We start from the raw sequence: 16,481 nt of genomic DNA on the forward strand, positions 1-16,481 counted from the left end.
TTTAAGTAAAATAAAAAATTCTCTTTCTCAGTAGAAGTGGTTACATTTTCATTGTTGAATAATGACATGTGGCTGGTGACTAACGTATTGGAAAGTGCACATAAAGTTCAGTTTTCCCTTTGGAGAGATCTTTTGGATAGTGCTGCTGTGTCATTTCTTCTACCTAAAGAATGTTAATCTGGAAATCAGAACAAAAAGCTTGAAAAAAAATGAACCTGTGGATTTCCTCATGTATTTATTGTAGATGTGAAATAGAGTTAGGCCAAAAAAAGGGGGGGGGGAGTTCCCTTGTGGCACAGTGGGTTAAGGATCCTGCATTGTCATTGCACCAGCTCAGGTTGGTGCTGCGCCATGGGTTTGATCCCTGGCCCAGGAACTTTTCATATGCTGTGGGCAGAGCCAAAAAAAATATCTGCAGCCATTAGTAATCGCTTTTAATACTTTCTTAGTTACACTTGTAGGTTTTTCCTCTGTATAAATAAATAACAATAAGAATGTTATAGCAGAGAACATTACCGAGCTCTTTTTTACTGAAGGCTGAGTTAAGATTTTGGTCTTCATAATCTTATTTCTTCCTCATTATTTTTATTCTTATATAACAAATACATAAGTCTGAGACAGCTTGAACAGTTTCTCCCAGTCATCTCTTGGCAGAGCTAGGATTCTAACTCTTGCCAGTCTGAGGCTGGAATCTTCAGCCCTTAACCACTGACTGCCTTAAAAGCATCTGCCAGTCTCACGTTCTCTTTGTTGTGGCATTACTTCTCCTCCCCATCTCCGACTACTCTGTGCTGTTAGTAGTGCATTTGCTTTTGATGTGTCCTGTGAACTCTGCCCTTCTCCCCCTTCATGAATATGCCAGACATACAGCCTTCAGAGGTAGTAGTTCAAATATTGAGTCTTTCAGGCAAATGGCTACGATGACCTGATTCCATATTGATCTGTTTCTTTTCTGATCCCAGTTATTGTTTTTAATCATCTTTTTTGTTGTTCTCCTTGTGTATTCAGTCAAGCACTAAATTAATAACATATAACTTCCTAGCACTAAATTAATAACAGCTGTCTTACCATGGTCTGCCTCTTTGGATCCTTGCCATTGGTCCTTCTCGAAGTGTATAGGTTCCATTGAGGGGCAGATCAGAACCCATAAGCACCAGTCACAATGTATAGGCAAAAATTGTATTTTTTTGTTTTACTCATTAGTTCATTGACATGGCTGTGACTAATGACACTAAGATGTTGGGTGTATTCCTGAAATCCCTTCTCTCACCCTAACTGTCCTGAGTCACCTTTCTTTGACTCCTAGTTTACCTGGGCCACTATAATTACAAGAGGGTGCTGCAGGAAAAAAAGGTCTCATCAATTAGGGTCATATTTTTCTTATAATGACTGGTAATTTTTCTTAAGGAGAAGAGTGCACTTTTACAGGCCCATCAGTATAATGTTGGTGGATTTTCAACATCAATTATTTCCATAATAATATGGAAAACAATTTTCTTGAAGTAGTTAATTAGTGGTTAATGGGCTTAATTTTTTTTTTTTTTTTTTTTTAGGTGCCGATATTGATGCGTTGTGTGTTGCACCAAGACATGTTGATCGAAGTGACTTTTTCACCTCATTCTATGATAAGTTGAAATTGCAGGAAGAAGTGAAAGATTTAAGAGTGCGTAAATGTTCAGGGCAAGAGGGGAGGAGTTATAAAAACTGATTTAGTCAACTGAGTTAGTTTTATGATACAGCCGTTAATTTATTGAGCTCTTGGAGTTTGTCAGACCCTTTTAAGCTCCACGTGTATGGTTGCATTTTATTTTTTACATTAAGTCCAAAATCATAAATTTGTAATCTCATGTCTAGAGTAGGAAATGAGGCAAACGAAATAACTGTTAAGCAACTTGGCCACCATCACGTATCTGAGTGGCAGAGATCAAAGATTTGAACTTAGGCATGTCTGCTTCAGGATTCCAGTGTCTTAAAGTTATTTACTGAGAACCTAGTCTGTGAGGCATTATGCTAAATTATATTCAAACAGGTTCAAGTATGCATTCATTTAAAAGCACTAAAACTGGTATAGGTCTAATGTATAGCTTTTCACAGACACTGAATTTGTTTTAATTGTCTCATAGGCTGTTGAAGAGGCATTTGTACCAGTTATCAAACTGTGTTTTGATGGGATAGAGGTAAGGTTCAAATAGACAAGTATTTCTATGTGTAATTTTGATAGATATAGGTAAAAACATGATTTATTTTAAAGTTTTGTAATTTGGGAGTTAGTGTGATACTGGTAAGAATTAAGTTTTTTTGAAATGGAAGTTATTGCCAAATCTTTGTAGGATATACTGTTTTTAGTCTTTTTAAAAAATTTTTTAATTTTTTAATTTTTTTTTTGTCTTTTTGCCATTTCTTGAGCTGCTCCCGCGGCACATGGAGGTTCCCAGGCTAGGGGTCCAATCAGAGTTGTAGCTGCCAGCCTACACCACAGCCACAGTAATGCAGGATCCAAGCTACATCTGCAGCCTACACCACAGCTCACGGCAACGCTGGATCCTTAACCCACTGAGCAAGGCCAGGGATCGAACCCTCAACCTCATGGTTCCTAGTCAGATTCGTTAACTGCTGAGCCACAACGGGAACTCCAGTTTTTTTTTTTTTTTTTTAAAGAGCCTAGTGAAACTAGGAGTTAAAATATAGACAGAAGTAATGAAATACTAACTATGAAATGCTGCTACACACAATGGAATACTACTCAGCCATAAAAAAGAACAAAATAATGCTATTTGCAGTAACATGGATGCAACTGGAGATTATCATACTAGATGAAGTAAGTCAGAAAGACGTAAATACCATATGATATCACTTACATGTGGAATCTAAAATGTGGCAAAATGAACCTATCTATAGAACAGAAACAGACTCACAGACGTGGAGAACAGACTTTTGGGAGCTGAGCGGAGGCAGGAGGGAATGGGGTAGACCACGTATTTGAGATTAGTAGATGCAAACTATTACATTTAGAATGGATAAGTAATGAGGTCCTACTGTACAGCACAGGGAACTGTATTCAGTCTCTTGTGACAGAACGTGATTGAAGATAATATGAGAAAAGGAATATATATATATATATACACACACACACACACACACACACACGCACACACATATATGTATGTATGACAGGGTCTTTGCTGTACAGCAGAAGTGGACACAACATGGTACGTCAACTATAGTAAAAAAAAAATTTAGAAAAATAAACTATGAAGACATCAAAAAATTTTTAATTGTATTTGTTAAAAATAAATATGCCTGTGGAATAGTTTACTTAATAGTTTTTCCATGTTCAAATTTTAGATACTTATAGTTTTAGAAACATTAATATAACACAGTATGTTTTTGCAAATAGAACTTTGCCTTGGCTTTATTTAAATTAAATATTTAAGAAGTTGATAGGAAATTGTGACCTGATTGTTATGTATACTGAAATATTTTCTGACAGTGGAGGATATATGAGCTCAAATTCTTGAAGTGATGTGCCATTCTCTGTGCTGTTTTCAGCATGTATAGTGAAAGTAGTTGCAGCAAAGCTGACAGTGAAGCAACTTAAGTTATTTGTTGTGTTACTTCCACCTTACATAATGGTGCTGGAAAGTCTGATAGTAATGAACGTTATGAAATTTTAGAAACTGGAGGAGTAATACTTCATTGTTTTGTAAGAAAAAAAAAGAGGTGGTTTCTATATTTGTTGCATAACTATCTCTGAGATACAAGTAACCTTAATAGATATAAAATGTTAATTTTTGTAAAGGATTATCAAGTTTAGGCAGTTTTGATTTACTGTGAGTTTTTAAATAAATATAAAATAATCTGTAATGTAGGCTATATGCTGTTTTCTCAAAAAGAACATTACCAACAAAGGGAGAGTTTTTTGGAGACTCAATTCGATTGTGTAAACTTTTCAGGATGGAGATGAAAGTCAGAATGGTTACCTGAACTATTTAATGTGTTAGTTATCTGTACATTCATTGTATCTAAAATAAATAATGTTGTTTTAGAGAATGCCTTTCAATTTCAACATCTTGTTAAGTGATTTTATGCGGACTTTTTAAAATGTCATCGTCATCCCTGAGTTGCCTTTTTTTTTTTTTCCTTTCCTTCTTTTTAGGGCCTCCCCTGTGGCATATGGAAGTTCCTAAGCTAGGGGTCAAATCAGAACTATAGCTGCCGGGCCTATGCCACAGCCACAGCAGTGCGGGATCCGAGCCACGTCTGTGACCTATACCACAGCTGATGGCAGTGCCAGATTCCCGACCCACTGAGCAAGGCCAGGGATCAAACCCACATCCTTATGGATACTAGTTGGATTTGTTTCCACTGTGCCACAACAGGAACTCCCTGAGGTCCTTTTTGAGTTACATATTTTTTTAGAGCATATGGTCTTTTTTTTTTTTTGGCCATCCCATGGCCTATGGAGTTCCTAGGCCAGGGATCAATCCAAGCTACAGTTGCAGTCCAGGTTGCAGCTGCACCCAGGGGGGATCCTTAACCCAGTGTGCCAGGCCGGGAATCAAATCTGCGTCCCAGCGCTACCAAGATGCTGCTGGTCCTGTTGCTCCTCAGTGGGAACTCCTATGAGCATATAATGTTTATTTCTGCCTATATTGGAAGAGATACTGGACTTTGTATCATTGGAAAATTTAGGCTGTACCACAAGTAATCGTGTAAGTGCACAGTTTTTTCCTAACCTCCAGCTGCATGTTTAGTTTTGTTTGTCTTTTTAGGGCCGCACCTGCAGCATATGGAAGGTCCCAGGCTAGGGGTTGAACTGGAGCTGCAGCTGTGGACCTACACCACAGCCACGGCAACATAGAATCTGAGCCACATCTGTGACCTATGCCGCAGCTCACAGCAATGCTGGAACCTTAACCCACTGAGGGAGGCCGGGGATCAAACCCGCATCCTCTTGGATACTGGTCAGATTCTTAACCTCCTAAGGCACAGTGGGAACTCTTGTGAGCATATAGTCTTTATTTCTGTCTAAATTGGAGGAGATACTGTACTTTGTAATCTGTATCATTGGAAAATTTAGGCTGTACTACAAATAATTGTGTAAATGTACAGTTTTTTTCCTAACCTTTAGCTGAATGTTTAAATGATTTTTCACAGTAAGCTTTTAAATTACTGCATTTTAAAGTAATCTTGGAGCTCCCGTCGTGGCTCAGTGGTTAACAAATCCGACTAGGAACCATGAGGTTTCGGGTTCAATCCCTGGCTTCGCTCAGTGGGTTAAGGATCCGGCGTTGCCAAGAGCCGTGGTGTTAGGCTGCAGTCGTGGCTCGGATCTGGCATTGCTGTGGCTCTGGTGTAGGCTGGCAGCTATAGCTCCGATTCGACCCTCGGCCTGGGCACCTCCCTATGCTGCTGGTATGGCTCTAGAAAAGACAAAAAGACAAAAAAATAAATAAATAAAGTAATCTTAAAGAAGATGTTTGTTTCTCTAGCACCATTCAAAGTTTGGAACCATGAAATCAACCTTCAGGAATAATTACCAAATCTGTGCTAAGTTTCTTTGCCTTCCATCTTTCCTTGAAAAAAAAAAAAAAGTTTTGTCAGTTGCATTCTCTAAGTCTTCAAAATTAGCCAGTTTTTGTTTTGTTTTGTTTCTATTTAGCAAAGCTAATTTGGAGAAACAGACTATAATATCATAGATACCTAAGTTCTTAAATATAAGGCTCTCCCTTTTTATTGCCGTGTATATTTGGGCCACATATAACCATATTGGCCTTATATTTGGGCATCTCTTAGGATATAATCAATTCACAGTTCATAGAGGTGACGAACTAAACAGTAATCCAGTATGTACTAACTAAATAGTATATATAACTAGATAGACTAATCCATTATAAATAGAGTAATCCAGTATATTTATGTATTTTGCAATCTTAATGAATTAAACTTAGTGTGATTAAAATGACAAGTACCTGGAGTTCCCAGTGTTGCTCAGTGGGTTAAGACTGACTAGTATCCATAAGAATGCAGGTTTAATCCCTGGCCTTGCTCAGTGAGTTAAGGATCCAGTGTTGCCACAAGTTGCAGAGACCAAGCTCCCATTTGCCCCTTAGCCTGGGAACTTCCATATGCTGCAGCTGTGGCCATAAAAAGAAAAAAAAAAAAAAATGACAAGTAGCTATATATACACTTTATGTTTAGTATTATCATGTTTTAGCATCTGATTAAAATACCTGTGATAAGGAATTCCCGTTGTGGCTCAGTGGTTCAGTCGTTAACGAATCTGACTAGGAACCATGAGATTGCAGGTTTGATCCCTGGCCTTGCTCAGTGGGTTAAGGATCCTGCATTGCCGTGAGCTGTGGTGTAGATCAGGTCGAAGACACGGCTCAGATCTGGCCTCGCTGTGGTGAAGGCCGGCAGCTACAGCTCCGATTAGACCCCTAGGCTGGGAACCTCCACATGCCGCGTGTGGGGCCCTAGAAAAGACAAAAAAAAAAATACCTGTGTTAAGAATTTTGTTTGGACTTTGAGAGGCATTGTCATTTAACAAATGGTTAGCAGATCCTGTTTTGTTTTGTTGCTTTTTAGGGCTGCGCCTGTGGCACATGGAGGTTCCCAGGCTAGGGATTGAATGGAGCTGTCTGTAGCTGCCAACCTACACCATCACCACCCAACATCAGATCCAAGCTGCGTCTGTGACCTACACCACAGCTCACGGTAGTGCCGGATCCTTAACCCACTGAGCAAGGCCAGGGATCGAACCCGAACCCTCATGGATGCTAGTCAGATCCTGCTGAGCCACGACGGGAACTCCTAGCAGATCCTGGTTTTAAGGTATTACATGTTTTCTTTTTTACAGAAATGCCTTAAAAATAGTTTGATAGATACGGAATGTTTTGTTCTTGTTTTAGATTGATATTTTGTTTGCAAGATTAGCACTGCAGACTATTCCAGAAGACTTGGACTTACGAGATGACAGTCTGCTTAAAAATTTAGATATAAGATGTATAAGAAGTCTTAACGGTATGTAAAACCTATTTCCTTTTGCATAGTAGCAATTTTGGTCAAATATGAAGTACTTTTTAACTCGTTTTATAATGAAGCTTTTAATAGCCACATAGTTTATCTATAGTGAGTTAAATAAAATGAGCTTTACTTAATAGTTAAATGACAGAAGGGTATCTGATAATTTGTCACATTCATTGATGTCTTGCACTGTTATTTCTTTTCTTCCTGGTGCATTTAAGGACTGTCTGACATTTGTACTCTTGCTATTGGTTTAGGCTTTGCTGTGTAAATCTAGTTAGGTTTTTTTTTTTTTTTTTTCCCATCTTTTTAGGGCTGTACCCGAGGTGTGTGGAGGTTCTCAGCCTAGGCATCTAATCTGAGCTGTAGCTGCCGGCCTCCGCCACAGCAATGATAGATCTGAGCTGCGTCTGCAGCCTGCACCACAGCCCACGGCAACACTGGCTCCATAACCAACTGAGTGAGGCCAGGGATCAAACCCACATCCTCATGGATTCATTTTTGCTGAGCCACGATGGGAACTCTCTCTAGTTAATTTTGATTCTGATAACCTTTGTAACATTTTCTACTGTCGTGTATAAAAGTTTTAGCTTTGAACACTTGTTTTGGCATTGCTTGTTACCATGCTCTTTAAAAAGAATTCTTGGAAACTTAAGTGGATCAAATCCTCTTCAGTATATCTAAACTGGAAGATGTTTTAATTATGGGTTGAGAAGTTCACATTGTGGCTCAGTGGATTAAGAACCCGACTAGTATCCAAGAAGATGTGATTTCTATCCCTGACCTCACTCAGTGGGTTAAGGATCCAGCGTTGCCATGACATGCAGTGTAGGTCACAGATGCGGCTCACATCCTGAGTTGCTATGGCTGTGGTGTAGCCTGGCAGTTGCAGCTCCAATTCGACCCTTAGCCTGGGAACGTCCATATTGCTAAGGGAGTGGCCCTAAAAAGACAAAAAAAAAAAAAAAAAAAAAAAATTATAGGTTGGAAATTTGAGATAAGGCAGATTACATAGAGTTGAGATTTCTTTGGTTTAGAGTAGTGCCTGTGATAGGAGATAAAAGCTTTATAGTTTTTATTTGCCTGTTATTAACATTACTAATTCTACCAAGTAAATTTTTGTTTAATTTGATATTACTATCAGAAAATTTAAAAGACATATTATCACTGAACTTTTGATGATTTAATGTTCTGTTCTTTTCACTCCTGTTAATCAGGTTGCAGGGTAACCGATGAAATTTTACATCTAGTACCAAACATTGACAACTTCAGGTTAACCCTGAGAGCTATCAAACTGTGGGCCAAACGTGAGTTCAGAATTTGTTGGCTAGCTTATTAAAAATGTTTAATCTTTTGTTCAACACTAACTTTTCTTTTTGCTTTTCCCTTATCAACAGGCCACAACATCTATTCCAATATATTAGGTTTCCTCGGTGGTGTTTCCTGGGCTATGCTAGTAGCAAGAACTTGCCAGCTTTATCCAAATGCAATAGCATCAACTCTTGTACATAAATTTTTCTTGGTATTTTCTAAATGGTATGTGTTTAGATTATATTAAAATAAAATTGATTGTAGACACTGAAGTTTAGTCTTATTTCTATGACATTTCTGCAGCTGGTTTCAGATTCAAATTTTAGTTCATTATGTAGCAGTTTAGGTAGCCTTGGGGAGATCATGCTGTGTAGAAAATGGCAAACCTAAATTCCCTTCCTTTCCCTCTCTTTCCCAGGATAGTAAGGCAGATGCTATTTGTACTTCCCTGCGTAAACTTACTTCCAAATAAACTCGTGAGTTTTAGCTATACTGTCTGCTAAAACCTAATGAGTTCATAAGTTGGGATATCATTACTTTGGATAAAAACTTACACATACCACTCTTTGAGGCCATTAGTTCCTTGTGGTTGTTTTTTGCTTTCAGCTACCCATTTATCTTTAGTAGGATATTAAAGATGTCAATATATATGTAAAGCTTTTAATTGTGAGTGCTTAAAAAAAAGCATTTGGTCATCCTTTTTGAATTTGTCATTAACCCAAGAGAGGTCTGTCTTTTTTTTTTAAGCTCTCCTTCATTTCAGCATGGTCACATCTGTCAACCATTCTTTCTTTTGAGTAAGAGATTATTACCATTTCATATTAGTTGGTTTGGCCCAGAAGGTTAGAGTTCCTGCCTTTCAGTCAAATTGATCTTAGAGATTTGTCTTCCCTCCCCATTTCTGCCAACCTCTGTATCTCCTCCCTCTGAAAAAAGAGGCTTTTTTTAAAAATTAGAGTTTTGGAGACGATTTAGAATTTAGAACTGTGCTACACTTTTCAGGAACACGTTTTCTCATTTATGGATTCGATAGCACTTAAACATTACCAGGTTTTCTCTTAATGCTGTACATACATAGCAAATAGTATTTTTAAGAAGCTGACCTTGATATGAAAGGTGGCAAATACTTCCCACTTTTCCATCTCGTCTATAAAGGACGGAAGTAGTAACCTCATAGAAGACATCTTGCAGACAGTGTGGTCCCCATTACAATGTTTATTACACATGTTCGTGTTACAGCCTGTAAGTAACGAGAGAAATGTTTTCCTAATCAGTTCTTAAAATTTTTCGTACTCCTTTGCCTATAGCGAGTTAACTTTTCATCATCAGTTATCTTTGGATGGAGCTAATATAAAGACAGGTTCTTTGTCTTTTCAAGGGAGAATTTATCCTGCTCAGGGTTAAGGTGAACACGTTAGATGTCTTTGGATAGTATTTTTTATGTAAATAGTGCTTTTTATCAGTTCTTTGAGAAGCAGAGATGTTTGACTTCAGTCAGAGAAAGCTACCAGATGATTTAAGTTAATTTCAAAGAGGAAAAGTATTTCAAGTAGTTTAACATCGACAGAGGAATAAAAGATTATATATACCAAGAGTGCAAAATGATTGAAGAAGGATCACATTCACAAATGCTGTATGTTTAACGAAATACGTGTAGATGGTAATATCCAATAGTCTTATCAAGTGCTACAATCTTTTTAAACAGGGAATGGCCAAATCCAGTCCTATTGAAACAGCCTGAAGAATGCAATCTTAATTTGCCTGTATGGGACCCAAGGGTTAGTGTATTATTTTTTCCCCTACAAATTCAAACTGTTCAATAACAAGTAAAAATCCTCTGCATAGACTTCAGGGAGACTTCCCATCCTATTAACGTATGAGTGGACATGTTCGTATTACACTTTTTTTTAATCTCAACTATAATTGTCCTCTGATGTGAGAAGCGTAATTATGTACCCTGTAAAACTACATTTAATTGTACATAGTTTATAATACCAAAGTCACTAACATTTTAATTTATTCTATAGAGAACTGCCTTGTAAGTCAAAGTTGTGTGGGCATTTGTGCTTAAAAAATAATAATAAAAGGATACTAAAAATCCCTGTATTTTTTTTGTTTGATCTAAATATTCTGTTAAAATTGGGTTATTGTAGGGAAAAAACTGTTGCTTAATGTTTAACTGTGGCAGATAACTTTTAAACACTTCACTTTAGTTACTAGGATATAATTGTAAAAATTGGTTTGGATAATTCAGATTACAGAAGCATTCCATGGGCTAAAGAGGAGTTTCCATTTGCTTCTTTGGAAGTTACAACCTTTACAGCTTACTCAGTTTAAGTGTTAACAACATGCACTTTATTAATTGATTAAAAATTTAAGTTTGAATAAGGCTTTCTAGGTTTATGAAGTTCTATTTTTCTACATTAGTTTGCTTTTTTATTACAATATCAAAAATATTGTCAGTTTAAAATTTTGTTAATGACATCAGGCTGTGTCTTTTTAAGTTTTCTAAACCTCAAGACATTTGATTTTGGAGGGATATGAGTTTGCAATTTCCTCTGTGGAGATATGCCATTTTTATCAATAGTATATGGAGTAAGATGAACAGTTCATTACCTCTTAAAATGATACCTGCGTGGATAATGTAGTTTTACCATATGTTAATAAGCTTCTACTCCTGATAAGTTAAGGGTATATTAAAACTAAGTTTCCAGCTTGTTTAAAATTCATTTTACACAGAACATATTGTAATATGACATTTCTCAAAAGTGTAATTGTGTGTGCATCCATATTACTATTGTTGGAAAAAGAAAAACTAAACAAGTAGATGTCGAAGTAGAATTTTTTTTGCTTGACAGGCACACTGTTTTTAGTAAGGTTGCCAAAATAGTCATGCCCAAATGATGGAAACAGACCATTAGTTTAGACCAAATCGCTGATTCTGTAAAGAATTTCTCTAAAAACAATGTCTCTTTACCTGGTTTTTCTTTCTCAACGCCAGCTATGAGTGAAATAAAATTTAATCATTGGTTCAGTTTAACAAGGGTTTAAAAGTCCAAGTATCTGTTGCATATGTACTTGAAGAAACTGATTGGCTGTTGTTGTATGTAGGTAAACCCCAGTGATAGGTACCATCTTATGCCTATAATTACACCAGCATACCCACAACAGAACTCCACGTACAATGTGTCCGTTTCTACACGGATGGTCATGGTTGAGGAGTTTAAACAAGGTAAGTGTTTCTATCCTTATGCTCTCCTTTATACACGAAGGATTTACATACGGTTGTACACCCAGTTTTCGGGTATGCAGTTAAATTGAAAGCATTCACTGAAGTGGATTTTGGTGTTTGTTTATTGATTATAGTTTATATTTGAGAATTGACTTGAAAACTTGGTTTAATCTCGTTTAGGCAGTTTATTTTTGAGTATATATTGGAAGATGAACCAGAATTTAATGCTGTGTCCTTAGCAGGACCGTTACGGTTTAGTGCCATACCATTGGCAATGTAACATTTTAAGTGGTATCATAGATTGTCTCCACTGGGTGACATGAGAAGCTTTTAGGAGTCTATGTACTTGGAAAGTGCTTTGAGCAGAATTTTGGCCAGATTGCCCACTATTTGGAATAACCCTTAAATGTTTCTGAATCCCAGTAATACTGCTAATTTGAAGGAGTAGCTATTGCTAAATGGTCTTTGAGGGAAGTAGCAAGAACAGAATGGTTTCATTTAATAGAAGGAAATAGAATCAGCCTCAAACTCAGAAGTGTCATGTTGGTTACTGTATTCTAACAAGGTTTTTCATGGGGAGATGTTGCTATCCTTTTATGGGAAATTTGTTTTTTTAGAAAGGCAGGAAACAAAGCTTATGGGAATTTTTCTCTTTCTCAGGTAACTGTAGTGCTTCAGTTTTAGGAAGGGGTCAGTCTATGGGCATGGCATTTTAGAGTAATGGTAATTTACCAGAAACTTGGGATCTCAAAAAAAAAAAAAATCCTCCAGCGTTTTTGACAGGAGTGTAATATATGTAAGACTCTTTATGCTCTAGAGTTATAAACTAAAATTGCTATATTATGATCTTAGTGGTATAGAGAATGCATGTGGTGTATTTAAGATCTTTAAAATTCTAGATTCTTAGACTGAAGCATGCAAACATTTTAATATGTTTTTAATTTAGGTCTTGCTATCACAGATGAAATTTTGCTGAGTAAGGCAGAGTGGTCCAAACTTTTTGAAGCTCCAAACTTCTTTCAAAAGTACAAGTATGTATTTTAAGGCATGTCGGACGTGTTGCTCTCTTAAGTAATGGTTTAATGGTAGCATATGTGACATCTTTTCTTACTAGACTAATGTAGTTTTGAATTTTCCTTTAAACATCTTCTATATAAGTTTTCTTCCTGTCACAAAGCACATACTGTTTTTAGTAAAACCCCTTCCTATCTCTTTGTCAAGGTAAAGTGTAGTCCCTGCAGTTTTTTGTTGTCCGATGTAACCGAATTTCTACATTTGTAGCAACATCAGTTCTGAAGGCTTGTTAGTCATCACCAAAACTCTAAATCTGTATGCCTTGGCAAAGGAGCGAACGGTTAAAATCTGTAGTTAATACTTTCTAAGAAGTAAGTTTTTTCAGCCAGTTCTGGAAACTTATTTATCGTAAGATTCTCTATAACATAGGCATAGCTAATAAAATGTCAATAATGTAGCCAGAAAAAATGTTTCCAGTGGTTAAAGCACACAGTAGGCCTACCATTTCCCCCTAATGTTAATAAAGCCCCCTCAAATATTTCTACAAATACTTTTCATGGATTTTAGTGGGTGTAATTTTTTTTTTTTAACTAATGGTTTTAATATAATGGTTTAATACCTTAGTACAGGTTAAAAGCCTGATTGTGTTGGTTTTGATGAAAACTGTAAGTTATAATAAATCTTACTTTAAAAAAAATGGACTTGCACTTTTATTTGCCCTGAGCTGAAAACTTGCCAAAGTCCCACTTAAAATTTTTTTTTCTTTAATGCTTGAAACTTTCCTGACCATTTGATCTTGTGTTGGATTGTGTTTTGTAATAATCTAAGCAAGATTGCTTTATGCTATTTCCCCAATTAAAAACAAGAATGATGACCTTCATGATGTCTCTGTGTTTTGTTTCTGTATCTTTTGCATGAAAAAGCAATAATGGAGCCAGCTTAATTGTTGTGTTCTGGGAGCACTGCATTGTCAGTAAAAATTTAAATAGCATAACATTCAATGTTCTTGTTTATTACTTATTCCCCATAAATTGTGTTTTTCCATTTGGCAGATAATTTTTCCTTTGTTTATTTTAACCAAGGTTGAGGAGAAGTACCTTTGAACATTTAAACTAATAAACATATATTCTGATACTTTAAGAATTACAGCGTAAAAGAGTACATGATTACTATAAGGAGAATAATAAAGAAATTGGTCTTGTAGAAAAGTGTCAGCTTCTCTTAATCCCTGAGAATCAAAGATAAATCTAGATTGATTCTTTTTCCTGTCTCACTTCTTTGTAGGAGTAAAAGGTGGGTAGAATGAAGTACCAATGTATATGATTTCTTTCACTTTAAGAAAGAATAGATCTGAAATTGAACAAACCTTGATCATCTCTGTTTGAATAAATTGGCATTGCTAGAACTTTGAAGGGTTTTTTCTTCAAAGCTTGCTTAATCTATCTTTTAAAACTTGTAGGCTGTCCTTATGCCAAATTACAAGGTCTTCAGTTGACTGATCTATTAAAATATTTATAGATTACTATCTTTCCTGAATTCTCTTGAAACAGTCAAATTGTTTTATTAAAAAACTTTATTTAATATAATATAGGAGATTGTAGCAACAAATAGAGGAAATTATGTCAGGGAAATTTAAATTTGAGCTGTGAGTCCTGGGAGAAAGATTTGAAAACATGGCAGCGATGGACTAATTTTACCTATACCAAATTCTATTTGTATTTTTTTCTCCAAAAATTTACCTCTTAAAGAACTAGTGATTGCTGTCATCAGACTTTTACAGGTATTCCCTGGTTTGAATTCTTTTAACATATTATATGAATCATCTTAAAGACTAGCCGTATAGTTGAATTGAAACCCTAGTTTTCTCTTGAGTCGATGTTGGTTAAGCTTATTTGAAGTATATTCTGAAAGTACTGTGTTTATGTGTAGGATTTTAAGTCGTGTGTGGTGTACCTCTCTGCCTTTCTTCGAAGGGAGGGAACGGTGAGGGAATTTCATTTGTCTTAGAAAGTAGACAAATTATCTTTTAGAAGGTATCAGTGTTTGGTGTGGGGAAAAAAAAGTAACATTGCTTTGTGAAATTTTATAGTCCTAAGGGAATATTTTTCATGTTTTACCTTTAAGATATTCAAGCTGACATAAGAAACCAAACCCCACCCCCACCACATGCACGCTTTTCCACTGGATTTCAGTAAAATAAATTATTATGGACACAGGAAATGTGAATGCTTACTTCAGATGTTCCATTTCGCTAGGAAATAAGGAAGGAAAAGCATTAGGGAAAAAAACCCAAATATTCTCAAGAATAAGATTGATGATTTATAATTTCAAGGAATACTTATTTATAGAATAATTTTACCCTAGAATGTTTAAAAAACTTTAAAAATAGTGACCTGTAACTCTTTGAGTTGCTTAACAGTGGAATTACAGAGATTCTTGTCTGAGAAATAATACAGATTTTCATTGCACATATCTGCGCTGTTATCTACCTGGGGAAAGTTTTAATACAATGAAATGGCCAGGAAACCTACTTAGAGAATGCTTTTTTGGAGGAAGTAGTTTTGAGGTAGTCATAGCAACTGATGAAGTTTTAAAGTTTTAATTCATTTGGGGTACGTGTTTTTATAGGTAAATTTTTTTATTGGAAACTGATAATCTTTAAATTTGGGGGAAAGTTAATCATTTGTGTTGATTTTAAAGTGTCTCATGAAGGCCTTTGAGTATCTGAAGCGTAATAGTGGCACTATAAAATAGGGGATGGTATTTTTTGGAGCAGCAACAAAATAAATATAGTCAAACTTGAGACCTGTTTCTCCTTGCTCTCTGTGCTCTGATAGGTGAAGAAGTTGAATACCAGTGCTGGTTTTTAAAACATAACAAACTGAGTTGGAATTTTGTTTTCAATTCCCCAGATGGACGAGTCTCACAGATCCTTAATGGCAGGTCACCTCTGTTAACCATAGTCATTATATTTTGTACTTAACATTTGTTTAAATCTGGCTGAGTAAAAGACATTTAACTTGAGCATAAATATTAGTTGTTCAACACCTTGAGTTATAGTAAAACATGTCTTTATGCATAAACGACGTACAGAGTAGTCCGACCCCCACCCCCACCCCATATGCGCTTTTCCACTGGATTCCAGTAAGAACCAATGGTGAACTCTTTAAGCTTTAAACTTGAAACTTTGAGTTGCCAGTAAGATGATGTTCAAATGCATTTTATATTTTGCTGTAAATAGAGAACACTGCACATCATTTAAGCATTTATTGAAGATTCAGGTGGTCATTAAGAGTATTTCAATAGTGTGGTAAAAAGAGTGATTTAGAGACGAGGGAGTTTTGTCCTTAAATTAAGTGAACCCAGACAACTTTGCTTTTTTTGAGTTTTTGTGTGCATGTCTGCTTTTTATACTTTGTCTTCTCCTGTTATAAGTCGTTATACTTTTGTCAGAGAGTTCTTTCTCCATTCTTCCACACCCCCTCTTTAAAATTTGTTGTCCATTTTCAAACTCCCAGGGAAATGGAAATCAGGTTACTGTGCATATTAGGGTATTTTTTTAAGAGCGTTTAGGGTTCCAAGGAGGGTTTCTGAATACATAAAATGCATGAGCTTTTAGTGTTTTTATGTGACTTTTATTGACGTTTATTTGGGCTGTGTGTTCTGTATATTTGGTTTGCTCCAAATAATTGCTAAACATATTAGACTGGTAAAGGAAGTTTTGGCCTGTATGGATTTGGACTGTATATTTACATTTCTATCTGCATGTTTTCATATTTATGTGTGTTACCTCTGTTATAGTTCATAAGTACTTGAAGTTAATTTAAAATTTTTGGTCATGCTCTGACTTTTCAAAGCAGTATCTGGACCAGATAATATTAGTTTGCTTTTTGAG

General features: G+C 36.1%; 1 protein-coding gene across 20 annotated transcripts in view; it reads left to right on the plus strand.

The window, feature by feature from the left end:
- Nucleotides 1-16,481, plus strand: part of PAPOLA (poly(A) polymerase alpha) — a 64,612-nt gene that overhangs the window by 20,160 nt on the left and 27,971 nt on the right. For 19 of the 20 annotated variants that reach the window (XR_014811342.1, XR_014811343.1, XM_084970139.1 and 16 more), the window contains exons 5-12: nt 1,554-1,663; nt 2,124-2,177; nt 6,915-7,026; nt 8,247-8,336; nt 8,427-8,565; nt 10,046-10,118; nt 11,452-11,572; nt 12,519-12,603. Coding sequence is in view for 18 of the 20 variants with exons in the window: in XM_084970139.1 (XP_084826265.1) it covers nt 1,554-1,663; nt 2,124-2,177; nt 6,915-7,026; nt 8,247-8,336; nt 8,427-8,565; nt 10,046-10,118; nt 11,452-11,572; nt 12,519-12,603 (784 nt within the window). In the remaining 2 variants the exon portion in view is untranslated. Of the gene's footprint in view, nt 1-1,553; nt 1,664-2,123; nt 2,178-4,722; nt 6,309-6,756; nt 7,027-8,246; nt 8,337-8,426; nt 8,566-10,045; nt 10,119-11,451; nt 11,573-12,518; nt 12,604-16,481 lie in introns of those variants that run through there. The other variant, XM_084970148.1, reaches the window with a different exon arrangement.

This window comes from Sus scrofa, chromosome 7 (assembly GCF_054392235.1).
Source record: "Sus scrofa isolate SSC_HxYL_T2T_F1_AM1 chromosome 7, Sscrofa_HxYL_maternal_Yorkshire_Landrace_v2.0, whole genome shotgun sequence".
NCBI classification, from domain to species: domain Eukaryota; kingdom Metazoa; phylum Chordata; class Mammalia; order Artiodactyla; family Suidae; genus Sus; species Sus scrofa.